General features: G+C 34.7%; 1 protein-coding gene across 1 annotated transcript in view; it reads right to left on the reverse strand.

Annotated features, from left to right (window-relative positions):
• Positions 1-1,760: 1,760 nt before the first annotated feature.
• LOC122816580 (cytochrome P450 3A30-like) overlaps positions 1,761-13,690 on the reverse strand; it is a 336,585-nt gene continuing 324,655 nt past the window's right edge. The window contains exons 12-13 of the mRNA XM_044089466.1: positions 3,235-3,397; positions 1,761-2,102 (exon numbers count right to left, since the gene is read on the reverse strand). Coding sequence (XP_043945401.1) covers positions 2,007-2,102; positions 3,235-3,397 — 259 coding nt within the window. The 3' untranslated portion in view covers positions 1,761-2,006. The remainder of the gene's footprint in view (positions 2,103-3,234; positions 3,398-13,690) is intronic.

The raw sequence follows: 13,690 nt of genomic DNA on the forward strand, positions 1-13,690 counted from the left end.
TATGTGTGTATTTATATTTGTACTGTCTAGTATTTATTCCATTATATGCTTCTTTAACCTTTGTGAAAACTGTTTTCAATGCACACGCGCCTGAAGTAACAACATTTCATCCAGTGATACATTGCATTTGTTGATCTGAATGACAATAAAGTTTACTTTGACTTAGCTGATTGTGCAGAATGGTGAAACCAAGCACTGATGGCCAAATAATGTGTATGCAGTACTTGTACACATGGTGGTAGAAAACATTACTTTTAAATCTAAAGACAAAATATTTTAACTGTCACTGAAAACTTACCAAATCTAACCATACTAAAAGCATAATTACTTAGGAAACAGTGGCAGAGTGATTGTGAGCATTGTATACCAAAGCAATAATTAGAAAAAACTCTCTCTAAAAAAAAAAAAAAAAAAAAAAAACTTTAGCCTGGCTTTGACAGTTATAAGGAGGTGCTTTCTATGATTCTGACACTAGAGGGAGTGCTTTCCATAGACTAGGAGTAAGTACAAAGACGGGGTAGTTGACATTCAAGTACGTATTGTGTATTGTGGCTGGGATACTGTAAAAGGAAATAGGGTAGAAGCAGGAAGTGTAAGTATGAATATATTTAAGAATAGCTTACAGCACACTAATAAATGTGAAGAGCATAAGAGGAGGAACACACAATCAAAACCCACAAAACTCTCTTCTTTCTTATTCAGTTTATTGTCCATAAGAATAAATACTTGTATTCCTCTTCCAAGGCTTGAACCTTAACCGCCTGGCCAAAGCTATGTTTAAAGAGCTTACTGCACAATCCATATTTTCACTGAAGAATATATACATTGTCAAGGCAGGCGCATATAAGATGATATTAATTTAACACCAGGGCCTATACAATACATGGCCTATGTACACAACAAAAAACAACTGAAGATTAATTAAAAGTGACACCGTCATAATGTGCTGATTGTTTTTACACTTTACCAGTCAGCACTTCTCACAATATTTCTGTGCATCACACTGTAGAACTACTAGGATGTATTTTTAACAGTAATAGGTATCAACAGCAAGGAGGCAGCTGACATTATTTCTGAGTCTAAAAGAACTAAGTTACAGTGCATTCAGATTAAATTAATATAAAGGCACATCAGTTTGAATAATATTTCTGAAAATAAATCTGGATTCACAATATGCCAGCCCAGCTCTCAGAAAGTATACATATTTAGGATGCAACTTTTAAAAGTTAAATAATTATTTGTATATATTGAGCTGTTTAAGATAGTGATTAGTTGTCATGATTTCAGAATACATTTCTAGACTAAATGCTGCTTAGGAAAACTATATAAGGAGGAATATATATGCTTAGCTATCCTTTTTTCACAGATGTATAATCCATTTAATGCTGGAGCCAAATTAAACTATAATAATGTATTAGATCCATCCGTTGGCTATATTGTTTGCCACTGAAGTCTCTTTCAGTTTCTGGAATTAAAGTGTTCTTAGTGCTATCTTTAAACAAATTACCAGTGCTGCTAGAAAGGGTTACTAGTAGTGTTCTGACATATCAGTTTACAAGACCAAACAAAATAAAAAATGCAACTGGTAATATAACAGACAAAACACAGATCAAAAACTACTGAAATTATCTTTCTTGCACTCACCTTAATGTCTCAGTAAAATGCTTTCCAGCAGTACCATTACAGTAGTACACCCAAGGCAAATCACTTATTCAATCAAGAATTAAAGAAACACACAAAATATTAACCCAAATCAAATATTCACTTTCACACTATTTATTTGAAATGAATATTGAATATTTACTGCAATTTAAATCAGTTTTGTTTAATTCTGTTACTCCTTATGCACATGCGCCATCTACATTATGTTAAACAGATGAAATTCAGCATGAACACAGATGAAGATGTGCTGTGCTGTACAACAGGCAACTGATGCTTTAATTCGCATACAAAGGTCTTGTAAAATGAATGGATTATCAGAAGTACGTGTAAAGCCTGCTGACATTTCATGAAACTGTTTTTGCATTAGGTCGAGGTACTAGTCTTAAGATGACAGGCGGTTCAGGAGTCATGAGGCCCATTGGGGATATTTTCAAAGGGATCTGTCACAGGAAAAATAAGCCAGAAGAGAAAATCATCAAATATACTTATGAGTGGAAATATTAACAATTCAGAACTATGAAAAACATATTTTTATCTTGAGTAGATATGATGCATGAATAAATTTGTTAAGAAATATTTTAAAAGCCATTTCACTTTAAAAGCCATCTTATGCATTGAACATTGTTACCTGCTTGTATCTTTGATAATACAGACGGCCATTGCAGTGCTGCACTGTGAAAAGCATGTGAGACAATTCAAACTTCAAACAATTATACTGAGAAGTTTTGTGATAAATTAGGAAAGGTATTACCTCAGTATTTTATGGAGAGAAAATAATATTAGTATCATGCTAGTAGTATCCTACTTGCATTCCCTGTTTAAAACTTAGTTTTGATTAGAGCAGAATGTTGCATGTAATATTAGCCATCTGAACACATGCATGCATATAACAATGAAAGTACGTCTTTTTTAATAACTGGATAAATTAACTTTTTGCTGTTTGGCCCTTTTCTGGCATGATTCCAGCTTCAAGAGCAAGGCATTTAAAAAAAATCCAGTTAACTAGCATGTTTTGGAGGTTTGGGGAGCTAGAATGTAATCAGAATACTTTTAAAAACCCACACAGACATTGGGAGAATATGAAAACTCTACACAGCGACCAGAGGTCTGGATTGAATCCCAGACTATCAAGCTGTCAGGTAAAAATTTTCCCAGTGAGCAGCATTACTTTCCAGTCAGCTGGTGATGCACTGTTTTCAAGGCTACACATGTTCCACTTAATAAACTGTATTTATCTATTTATGTTTTATTGACCAGGTTAATCCCACTAAGCCTGTTTTGAAGGGAGACCTGAGGTAGTACTCATACCAGCTAGATAAATCTGGCCAGAACACAGGAACATTTTCCTTACATTTCCTTCATTATGTGGAAGATGATCATTTTCATCCTCCAGAGCTAGGGCACACACATCAGCGCTGAGTCCCTTCATATACTGTATTGCACTGTCAGTATTTGCTAAAAATAATGTAAAAATAAATGTCAAAATGGATTGTAAAATGGCCCTTCCATAATACTGTAGTATGCATTTCTATATACATATGTGTAAAACATAAAATATGTTGTATTTCTAACCTGAGTTTCCTTGCAAGGTTCAAAGGAGAAGTTCTGTAGTACTGATGTAAGGGCTAGCTTCATATTGAGGAGGGCAAATCGCATTCCAATGCAGTTCCGAGGGCCTGTTCCAAATGGCATATAAGCATATGGGTCCATTGTTTCTCTATTTTCTTTACTAAATCTAACAGCAGTAAAAACAACATAAAATTATTAATGTCACAATATTATGTTAACATCCCAGCAAGCATACACAAATGCATGCATTCTAACGTAACAATTATATGTCATTTCTCTTCCAATAAACTATTTTGTACCTGAAAATATTCATTAATGATGTTGATGAATTTAAGTTCTGAACCTACAAATATATATTTTTTTCTTAATGAAAAAGTGATTGCTGTTATAATTAACGTAACATGTATATATCATCATGCAGTGATTGCTTTTGCTTAAGTCCAAACTGACATTTAGCAACAGGAAAATCTGTCTATAATACAGATGCTGAATAAAGAAATGATGCTTGCAAAAGCTGCCTCCTGCATTAAAATTATAAAAATCAATAAAAGTGCAAAGAATTGCAGGGTTATACAAATTCATTTACTTTGCTGACGTTTGACAAGATTAGAAAGTATAACTTCTAATAATATAGGTTACTGTACAGTAAAGAAAATTACAGGTAATCAGTCTGTCAGTGCAGGTGGGATCTCCTATCCTGTCAGGTGTCGTCTCATAAACTGTTTTTTCCAGCTACCACTTGTCAAGTTGCTTTATTTATTGACTTATCCTATAATATATATTGACAGTAAGACTAACATTTTCTGTGCACACATATCTGATATTGGAGAAATACAGTGGAGGGAGCATGGTTGTTCTTTACAAAATAGAGAGTGTTCATTTCTGTATGGTTGTCACTTCACAGTTATAAGTAGTGGGAGTATTAGGAGCTGGACCTGCTATGTGGTGGTTGTGCAGGGGCTGCTTGTCTAACATTTTAAGGAAAGATGTGTTATTGTTTATTTTTGTTTGTTTTGTTTTGAAGGGAAGGCAGTGATAAGGTTAAGAGAAATACCTGTAACCAAGTATTTTTTTTTTAGTGTAAGATGTCTTTGACAGTAATTCTTTATTGACATAAAGCAGATCCTTTAAGTCATTTCTTAAAGGCATCCTTTATAAGTCTTGACACTTATGAAGTTTTCCAGATCAACAGCTATGCCAATAAATAGATAACATTATCACCACTACATGTTGCTTGTTCTTGGATTTGTAATACTATTGGTGTAACTAAGTAACAAATGAAGGCTTAGAGCAAATCAGAGAAAAGCCAACTTCCTTGTATCACAGAGAATTGGACAGCAGGGTTAGAAGCAGCTCACAGACAGCTTGTGTTCAAATACATATACAACTGAGTTACACATTTAACTTCTGCTAGGTCAGTCTAGCTGTAACAGAACTGTAAAACTGCCTAATTTTCTGATGTAATATAATGTAATTTGTGCATAGTAATTAGTCTAGTTTATAATGCCATTTTCAGTATACATGTTACAACAGATTTCTGATATAATTTATAACATTAACAAGTTCCAAGGACAGCTGCATTCAATTGCCAAATTTTTCTCATCTCAAATTACTTTTCCTTCCGTTTTTGTAATATAAGCCTAATAATAATTTATACTGAAAAAAAAAAAACCCAGAAACAGTACTGCTTCCTTTTCCATTGTACTGTTTTTTTTTTCAAAGTCATGCATTCTTTTCTGGTGTTTTTCTTACCTGTTAACAGCCAGTGACTGGTCACATAATATTTTTACTTAAAGCCACATAAACACATCTCCTTAAAGAAAGTGGTACAAATATAAGAGCATACATAATAATGTATTGAAAATACACATGAAACTTTATTAAAAGTATTAAAAAATATATATATTAAACATGCATATATTAAAAACTAATACTTACAGGGAAAAGCCAAAAGACACAACAACAACAAGAACAAAGTATAAACACATATGAAAAACTTTTTAATTGAAAAAGTGGTCTCTTCTTTAATATAGGCTTCAGAGGTATATGGTCATTTAAACCATGCCCACAGTCTGTTTTCAGTCTAACAATCCATTTGGCTTCTAAAGCCTCAGTTTTATTGCGGACATCACCACCTCTGATATTCTCATTCACCCTTCCTATCACAATAAACTTAAAAATATGTCCATCATCATTGTCACTGACATGCTTAGAAAGTGCACTAACTTTATCCCTTCTATTAATATGATATAAATGTTCTCTAATTCAATCTTTAAGTGCCCTATCAGTTTTCCCAACATAGAATTTAAAACATTTCAAGCAATGTGCAAGACATACCACATGTTTAGTATTACATGTAGCAGAAATTTTGAAAGTGTGGGCGGTGTAATTATTGTAGTTACCTGAACACCAGTACCAAATTTATGCACCCAGATGAAAAAAGGAGATACACTTTCAAAATTTCTGCTATACGTAATACTAAACATACGGTATCTCTTGCACATTGCTCGAAATGTTTTAAATTCTATGTTGGGAAAACTGATAGGGCACTTAAAGATCGAATCAGAGGACATTTATATCATATTAATAGAGGGGATAAAGTTAGTGCACTTTCTAAGCATGTCAGTGATGATGATGGACATATTTTTAAGTTTATTGTGATAGGAAGGGTTAATGAGAATATCAGAGGTGGTGATGTCCGCAATAAAACTGAGGCCTTAGAAGCCAAATGGATTGTTAGACTGAAAGCAGATTGTGGGCATGGTTTAAATGACCATATACCTCTGAAGCCTATATTAAAGAAGAGACCATTTTTTCGATGAAAAAGTTTTTCATATGTGTTTATACTTTAAGTATTAGTTTTTAATATATGCATTTTTAATATATATATTTTTTATACTTTTAATAATGTTTCATGTGCATTTTCAATACATTATTATGTATGCTTTTATATTTGTACCACTTTCTTTAAGGAAATGTGTTTATGTGGCTTTAAGTAAAAATATTATGTGACCAGTCACTGGCTGTTTTGCAGCACTTCTAGAGTATAAAATGATGCTTAAATGAAACATTGTTACACCTGACGAAAAGGGGTACACACATATGAAAGCGCTAGTGTTGTTTTGTCTTTGGATGTCGTTTGTTCTGGAATAAACTACTTTGAAACTGGAATTTGCAGCCTGCTCCTGGTCCTTCTTTCATTCATTTTATGATTTATCAATATAAAAAAATCAATGACAACATTTTGTTTTCTATGCTTTCACTTTTATAATTTAGGAATGAGCCATGTTACAATTTTTGTACAAAATTTTTTTTTAAGTTTTAAATCTTACTCTTGCATTTATTATTGTTACAACTCTTAACTGTTCAGCTCAAAATGTCTTAATTTCAATCAACATATCAAAAGCTGCACTGTAATTTGAAAGCTAGAAACTCTAGATTCAAATATTTCAGCTATATCTCACTGACACTGAAATCGCAGTGAAATCAGAAGATTCAACTTGAACCATTCCATGATGCCATGGGAGAGGCAGCAGCAAAAGTATTTAACACTTTTATCCTCAGAACAGGGGGAAAAGTCAAAATAACTGTCCTGTGTGAAAGGCTTCATGCATATAGTGAACCAAAGAATAATTTTTATATATAAAACATTTATTTTTCAGTAGAAAATAAAGGGTTCAGAAGTCTTTAGTTTATATGCTTATGTGTCTCAGCTGAAACAAAGAGTAAAAAGCAGTGGGTTTAAATACTTGCTTGATTCATTGGATTCATTGATTAAAAGATAGAATTGGCTGTGGTATCAAAAGTGTACAAGTTTGGATGAAGAGAAAGAGACATGACATTTGATAAAGCACTAGATGTGTGCGTACAGTGAATGAACTTTCAAATATTCATCTTAGGAAGTATGATTGGGAACTAGAAATATGTAGATTAAAAGCTGTAATTGAAAATGAGGGCAAAATAAAGTTAAAAAATGAGTAAAACAAAATAATAATGAAACTGCTAGCAGCTGCATGGTTTCCAAGATGATGCCCAGTAATAAATTAACAGTCAGATGCCATTTCCAATGTAAGCAATGTGGCTCTAAGCATTAGAAGGTAAACTGAAACATCATTACTCTTATGTGTAGGCTATGGGAAGGTTAGAATAATTTTGCAACAATGTGTAAAGGTGGAAATGAACTTACACATTTTGATTTACACATTGTAGAGACAAAAGACAGAATAAAGCTAAATGTTTGTAGTCACAGCTGAATGCATTTTTCTAATGTGTTATTTATTTATTTAATGTTTGTTTACCAGGAAAGTCTGACTGGGACAGAGCGCATTTTCAGTATAGGCCTGGATAGAAACACCCCAGAAGCATGTCTTTGGAATGTGGGAGGAAACTGGAGCACTAGGAAGAAAGCAATGGGAACACAAGGAGGACATGCAGACTCAGCACAGAAGGCACCTCAGCCGAGAATTGAACTAGAGAACCTCTTGCTGAGAGGCAACAACTCTAACCCCTGCACCACTGTGCCACCCATTACATACTGCAGGCAGTAGAAATTGTGATTTTTGATCAGAACAGCTTATGATTAAAGGGAAGAGTAGTGAATTTAAGCTCGATACAGGTGCCAAATGCAGTATATTGTAAGAAAATGCTTTTAAATCACATAATCTAAATATTGTGTAAGGATCTCCACACACTCTTCCAACGTATTTCAAGCACAAATTTAAGTCAATGGATCAGATTTCACTTGATTGTGGGTATACTACAGAAAATATATGCTGATGTTTCATGCAGTATCCATGAAAAGTAGTTAAAGCATCCACATATATTTGGTTGCAGTGATTTTAAGGCATTTGGTAGGAATAAAAGGTTTTCTACTGTACAGATACAGTATTATTTGCAGATTTGTATAGGCACCAACATGACTGGAAGAAGAGAATGACAAGTGACTGAAAAGATAGGATAAGTATTTCTGAAGGCCAATGGTCACATTCAAGTCGTCAAGCAAGTGCTAGAAGGAACAATGGCAGTGGGCATGTTTCTCCTAGCAATTTTCTAGATACTGTTAGGAAGTACACTAAATGGCATGTAACAGAACATGTACGTACCTGCTGATATTTTGTAGGGTTATTGTGATGTATTTACTGGTTTAGGTGTTTAGTTTGTCTGACTGGAGAGTACCAAGTTAAGATTTCCCTTGAGAGAGCACTATAATTAAATACCACAAAGTGTTACTATACCAATTAGAAATTAAATGAATAGAAAATGAAGCATGTGGAATCTATGGGCATAATTAAGCAAGTGGAACTGACTGAGTGGGTGAATAGCATTATAGCAATAGTGAAGAAAAGATGAAGCAAGGCAAGCTTAGAATATATATAAACTCTCAAGACTTAAATGGATTAAAAGAGAACACTATCCCTTCAAATGGTTGAAGACATTGTCGTAACTATTCCTAATGTTGAGCTATTCTCTGTGCTTTTCAAAGACCTTGGCAAAATAAACTGGATGAAGCTATCTCAAATCTTTGGGTATTCAACACTAGTCTGACTAAAGCCATGTTTCTGATATTGCCTGTTGAAATATCATCAGTCCCACAAGTATTTCAAAGAACAGATGCTGAAATAATGTAAGGGTTAGAAGGTGCAGTCGTAATTGATGATCGTCTAATGCAGGGAGTTACGAGATAGGTGCATGATTTTGATTTATCAAGTTGTTGTACACATTTATATGAAAAGGTTTTAAATTGAATAAAAATAAGTGTTAGTCTCAAATCAAACTCATAAAATCAGTGTCAAAGCAGGTATGCAAAAACATCATAACAAGAGATTTTTATGTGATCTGGGCAGTATCTTTCCAAGTTATTTTACAAACTTATTAGATATAACAGTGTCACTCACTCTGTGGGAGGATGATCCTGGATGGTTTTGGCTAGCAATGGGATAATAGTTTCATCATTTATAAAATAAATAGTTATTGAAGCTCCTACTCTGAAGTTGCATGTTGCTTCATAACCAGTAACACTTTTAGTGGAAACTAGCAAACAAGTTTTTGCAGCAATATTACTTTAGGAAAGTTGACCAGTACCATATCGTCCAAGGGCTTTGACTTACACTTAGATACACTATTTTCACACAAAGAATGAAATGCTAGCAATACTTTTGCCAGACATTCCATGAATATATTTGTGGTAAATAATCACAATAGAATCAGACTACAGAGAACTACTGGGCATTTCAAGCAGTCTCTTTATAATGTACCAGCAAGAAACAAATATTTTAACCTCATTATCTTTTACTGCCATCATAATAAAACTATCACTTTCTATATTAAATTAGCAATCCTCATGCATGGTGCCATTACATTCTCCATTAGTGGTCAGCTGTATCATCTTAACATTGATTATTTTTTTGTTTTAACAGACAGCCCACCCCCAAAAATTGCTTCACACTGTTTCCCACTTTTCTCCCCATTTACTAGCTCCATCTGTACTTGTCCTTTCTGTGAAGCAGTATTCTCAACCTATGTCCCTTCTCACCTATCAGGTAGGCTTTATATTGGATGCTACACATTTTCAGTTAACTCTTTGTTTACTTCTCAACTATTTTCTCCCATCATATTTCATTTTAAGCAGAACCACTTTTCCGTCCCTCTTCTCACCAACCTTTTCTTTCTTTGTCTAACCTGGGTTATTGTCTTTTCATTCTCCTTTACCATAAGGGACTGTACCTGTTTCCATCTTCCGTGTTTTTGTGATCAGCTTTTTCCCTCTTTACATTATCATTGCTATCAAATGCCTGTTTCCTTCTTTTGTTTGGCTAGCAGTTCTTAACAGGAAGATCTGCTTTGTTAAATGAACCTCACTATATATTATACATTCCATCAAATTATTTGTGTTTTTTAAACTAGCTTAGAATTGGACATTCCTAGAATATATGTAGCTATGTGCATTTGTCCTCCATATTGCACCTCCAACAGTCCTCCCTAACTGTTAGAAACATCCTACTCAGCCTGACGGGTTTGTAAAAATAATGATGGGAGTATTGCCAGATGAAAATCTTAAATTTTCTAGCTTTTGTCATGTTCCTGCGTAGCCAAACTGTTTCCCCTTATATGTCCTCTAGTATGTATTCCTGGAGTTCTTTTACACAGCCAACCCTCAGTTTTTCAGAAAAACTGTCTTTTGGCTTCTCCCATTAGGAGTCACCACAGTGGATCACTGGTCCAACTTTCACAGAAGGCACACACACACACCTACTACATGTCTTTAAAATTCCTTCAACTGCAGGGAGGACATGCAGATTCCGCTCCAAAGGTGCTCCAGCTGAGAATCAAACTGGAGAACTTCTTGCTGTGAGGCGGCAATGCTAACTGCTGCACCACCATGGCCACATCCTTCAGTTTTTCTATTATATTCTTTTCTTTTATCTTCAGTGGTTCTAATCCCTTTGATCATCTGCTTATTTTGCTCTCCTTTTAATCCTCTTTAGTTTAATTCACCTATTATTTTTGGAGTTTCTGGGCTTTCCTTACTAGCTCATATCATCCTTTCTCCTCTAACTATCCTGATATTCCCACTCCATCTTTCTCTAGACAGTTTAAATTCTTGTTGCATACCTCCCCAACCCTTTATTTGATCGCACTTCTGCATCTGTACCCATATATACATACATTAATACATACAGTCTATCTGCAAGCAGTATATTTAATTATTTGTATTTATTGCATCTATCTTTTAAACTAAGGGGGTGCTGCATATGTGCCCTTAAGTGTATTTAGTAACATTATGGCAGCTGTGACTTTATGGAGTTACCAGTAAGTGGGTCTCTGTGCTATGTGATGTCTCAGAGTTCAGTTCAGTAAAGCTGCTGTTGATTTCACATCTTGTAAAATGCATTTTCATTCATTCATCCATCCATCCATCCATCCATCCATCCATCCATTCATTCATACATTCTTTCTTGACTGTGTATTTATTTATCCGTATCCACATGATTCATGGATTAGACATTTCAGCTTCTAGCTGACTGGATGAGGTAAGGAGATTGAGATATGGGGAAGCTAGGGGACATAGGAGGATGAGAAGCTATTCAGTGGGGAGAGGCTTCATCTTGGTCCCTTGGAACTCTGTTGCTAAAACAGGGGCTGGAAAGAGACATTAGGATGACCACCTTTAGACTGAGCTGAGAAAGGGAATGAAAATCAGACTAAGAAAATAAAAGGGAGAGAATTTGGGAAGTAATAGAGGCAAATAGTAGAAGGGAAAGTATAAAGGAGTAGAAAAGACAGCAGAGGGAGAGTGGAAAGAAACTCAAGACAACAAAATAGTGCCAAGGATGATATAATAACATGGGCTTTCTCTTTAGTAACATCCACCTCTGTAAAATCTTAGAATGTATTTATGTAACTACTTTTTGTGTATAAATGTAAATAGAAATGTAACTACTTCTTAAAATCACAAGAAAAAGCCAGTAGTTCCAGATGAATACCTTGTTCAAATTCATGAAAGGGCCACCAATAAAGTACAGAATGAGGTAATATGAAGGACAGAAATTAAGGTTAAAATACTTTTTTGAGAATACATTTAAGCGCTTTCACAGCTTGTCAACTGCTTCCTCAGACGTTCGTCTACTTCCATCCTTCCTTTCATTTAAATAATACATCCCGTTACAATCAATTAAGCATTAATAGGCACATAATACTTAAGACATAGAATAGTACTCTTAAAGTACAATATTCTACTACATATAAATTACATTTAAAATATCCTTGTGCTCAAAACATATAAAAACATGTTAGAACATTTTAAGCTTATTTACATTCACTTTAAATTTAATTATAGAGGGTGTGGACTTAATAATATCTTATGGCTACAAGGAAAATCCTATCTCCTTAATGGTTTAGCTTTAAGTAAGGGATAGTTAGGTTAAGAGCAGATTCAGACAAGGGACCTAATGATAAGGTCCCATTAAGACCCTTACTTATATGTTTTTATATGTTTTGAGCACAAGGATATTTTAATTGTAATTTGTATGTAGTAGAATATTGTATTTTAAGAGTTATAGTTTATGTCTTAAGTATTATGTGGCTATTAATGCTTAATTGATTGTAATGGGATGTATTATTTAAATTGAAGGAAGACAGAAGTAGATGAACGTCTGAGGAAGCAGTTGACAAACTGTGAAAGCGCTTACGCATATTCTCAATAAAGTATTTTAACCTGAATTTCTGTCCTTTGTATTACCTCGTTCAGAAATGTAACTACACTGTGTTTAACTGCAACTTAGTATAGTGCAATGTAAGCAAACAGAGCTTTTCTCCATGGGCCTCCACTGAAAATGGGTGTTACCCAGTCAGACTTTCCTTGTAAACAAAGACAGGTAAATAAATACGTCTAGAGATAATGGAGAAGAGCACTTGTGGAAGTGGGGGAATTGGTAACACTCATAGAGAAGGAGTAAGTAGGGATAAGGAGGCAAACATTATAGAATGGAGATGCAAGCAAAATCGGACTGTATAATGACAGAGTGCACCAAATAAATAACACAGAGAAAGAAGGTTTTAGGAGGAAAACAGTAGAAAAGGTGACAGGGGATCGCAGAAGCCCAGATACATCCAAGAAGACAGGGTACGAAAAAGGGGAAAATCTGGAATGAAAGGAGGTAGAACATGATAATTGTGGTTCCTATCAGTGCCAAAAAAAATCTAGAAAGGAGGATGGTTGAGTTGAAAACAGTAATACTGCTAATGAAGGCCTCCATAGTTGGAATACAAAAATACAGGCTAATGGTATCTGAGAATGCAATATAGTGGCACTGGGTATTGGACATACAAGAAAGACAGAGAAGTCAAAGATGATGGAAGGGCTGCAGTACATATAATGGAAGGTTTGGAGAGAATATGACTGAGGAACAGGAAGAAGGGTAAGTAGAGATCAGACAAGGTCACATAATTTGGCAAGAAGAGGGTGAAGATGGTTAAGAACCAACTGTAAGCCTCCTAGCAGTACAATTGTTTGCAGCAAAAGGGCCAACCTGGTGCACTGAAACCACTTGATGCAAGTACAAGGGGTAGCACATTTGATTCCTGTTAAAAGTCTGTGGGCTAAGTGTGATCATCTGAAGAGTAAGAATTGTATGAATAGAAAGAAGACACACTAATTACAAGGCTTTGGTATCTTGGAACATTTATAATATTATGAGATACAGTGATCTCAGAGCACATATAAGTAACTGGGGTATAAGAGTTGCAAACCCTATGTGTTGGGGTTGCAGGGGGTAAAGCTTGCCCTTGGGAAAATGCCATAAAAGTATAATAGCTAGGATTGGAATTTGACATTTTGTGTATGAATCTCTTGTTTAATTTTCAAAATGTTGGTACGCAGTGCCTGGTCTCAGAATTCCAACAGGAAACCAATATTATGAAATGCTGATGGAGGAAGATGGTAGTTATAACTTGAGGTTTG

This window comes from Protopterus annectens, chromosome 12.part0, assembly GCF_019279795.1.
Source record: "Protopterus annectens isolate FY-2018-M chromosome 12.part0, PAN1.0, whole genome shotgun sequence".
NCBI lineage: Eukaryota > Metazoa > Chordata > Ceratodontiformes > Protopteridae > Protopterus > Protopterus annectens.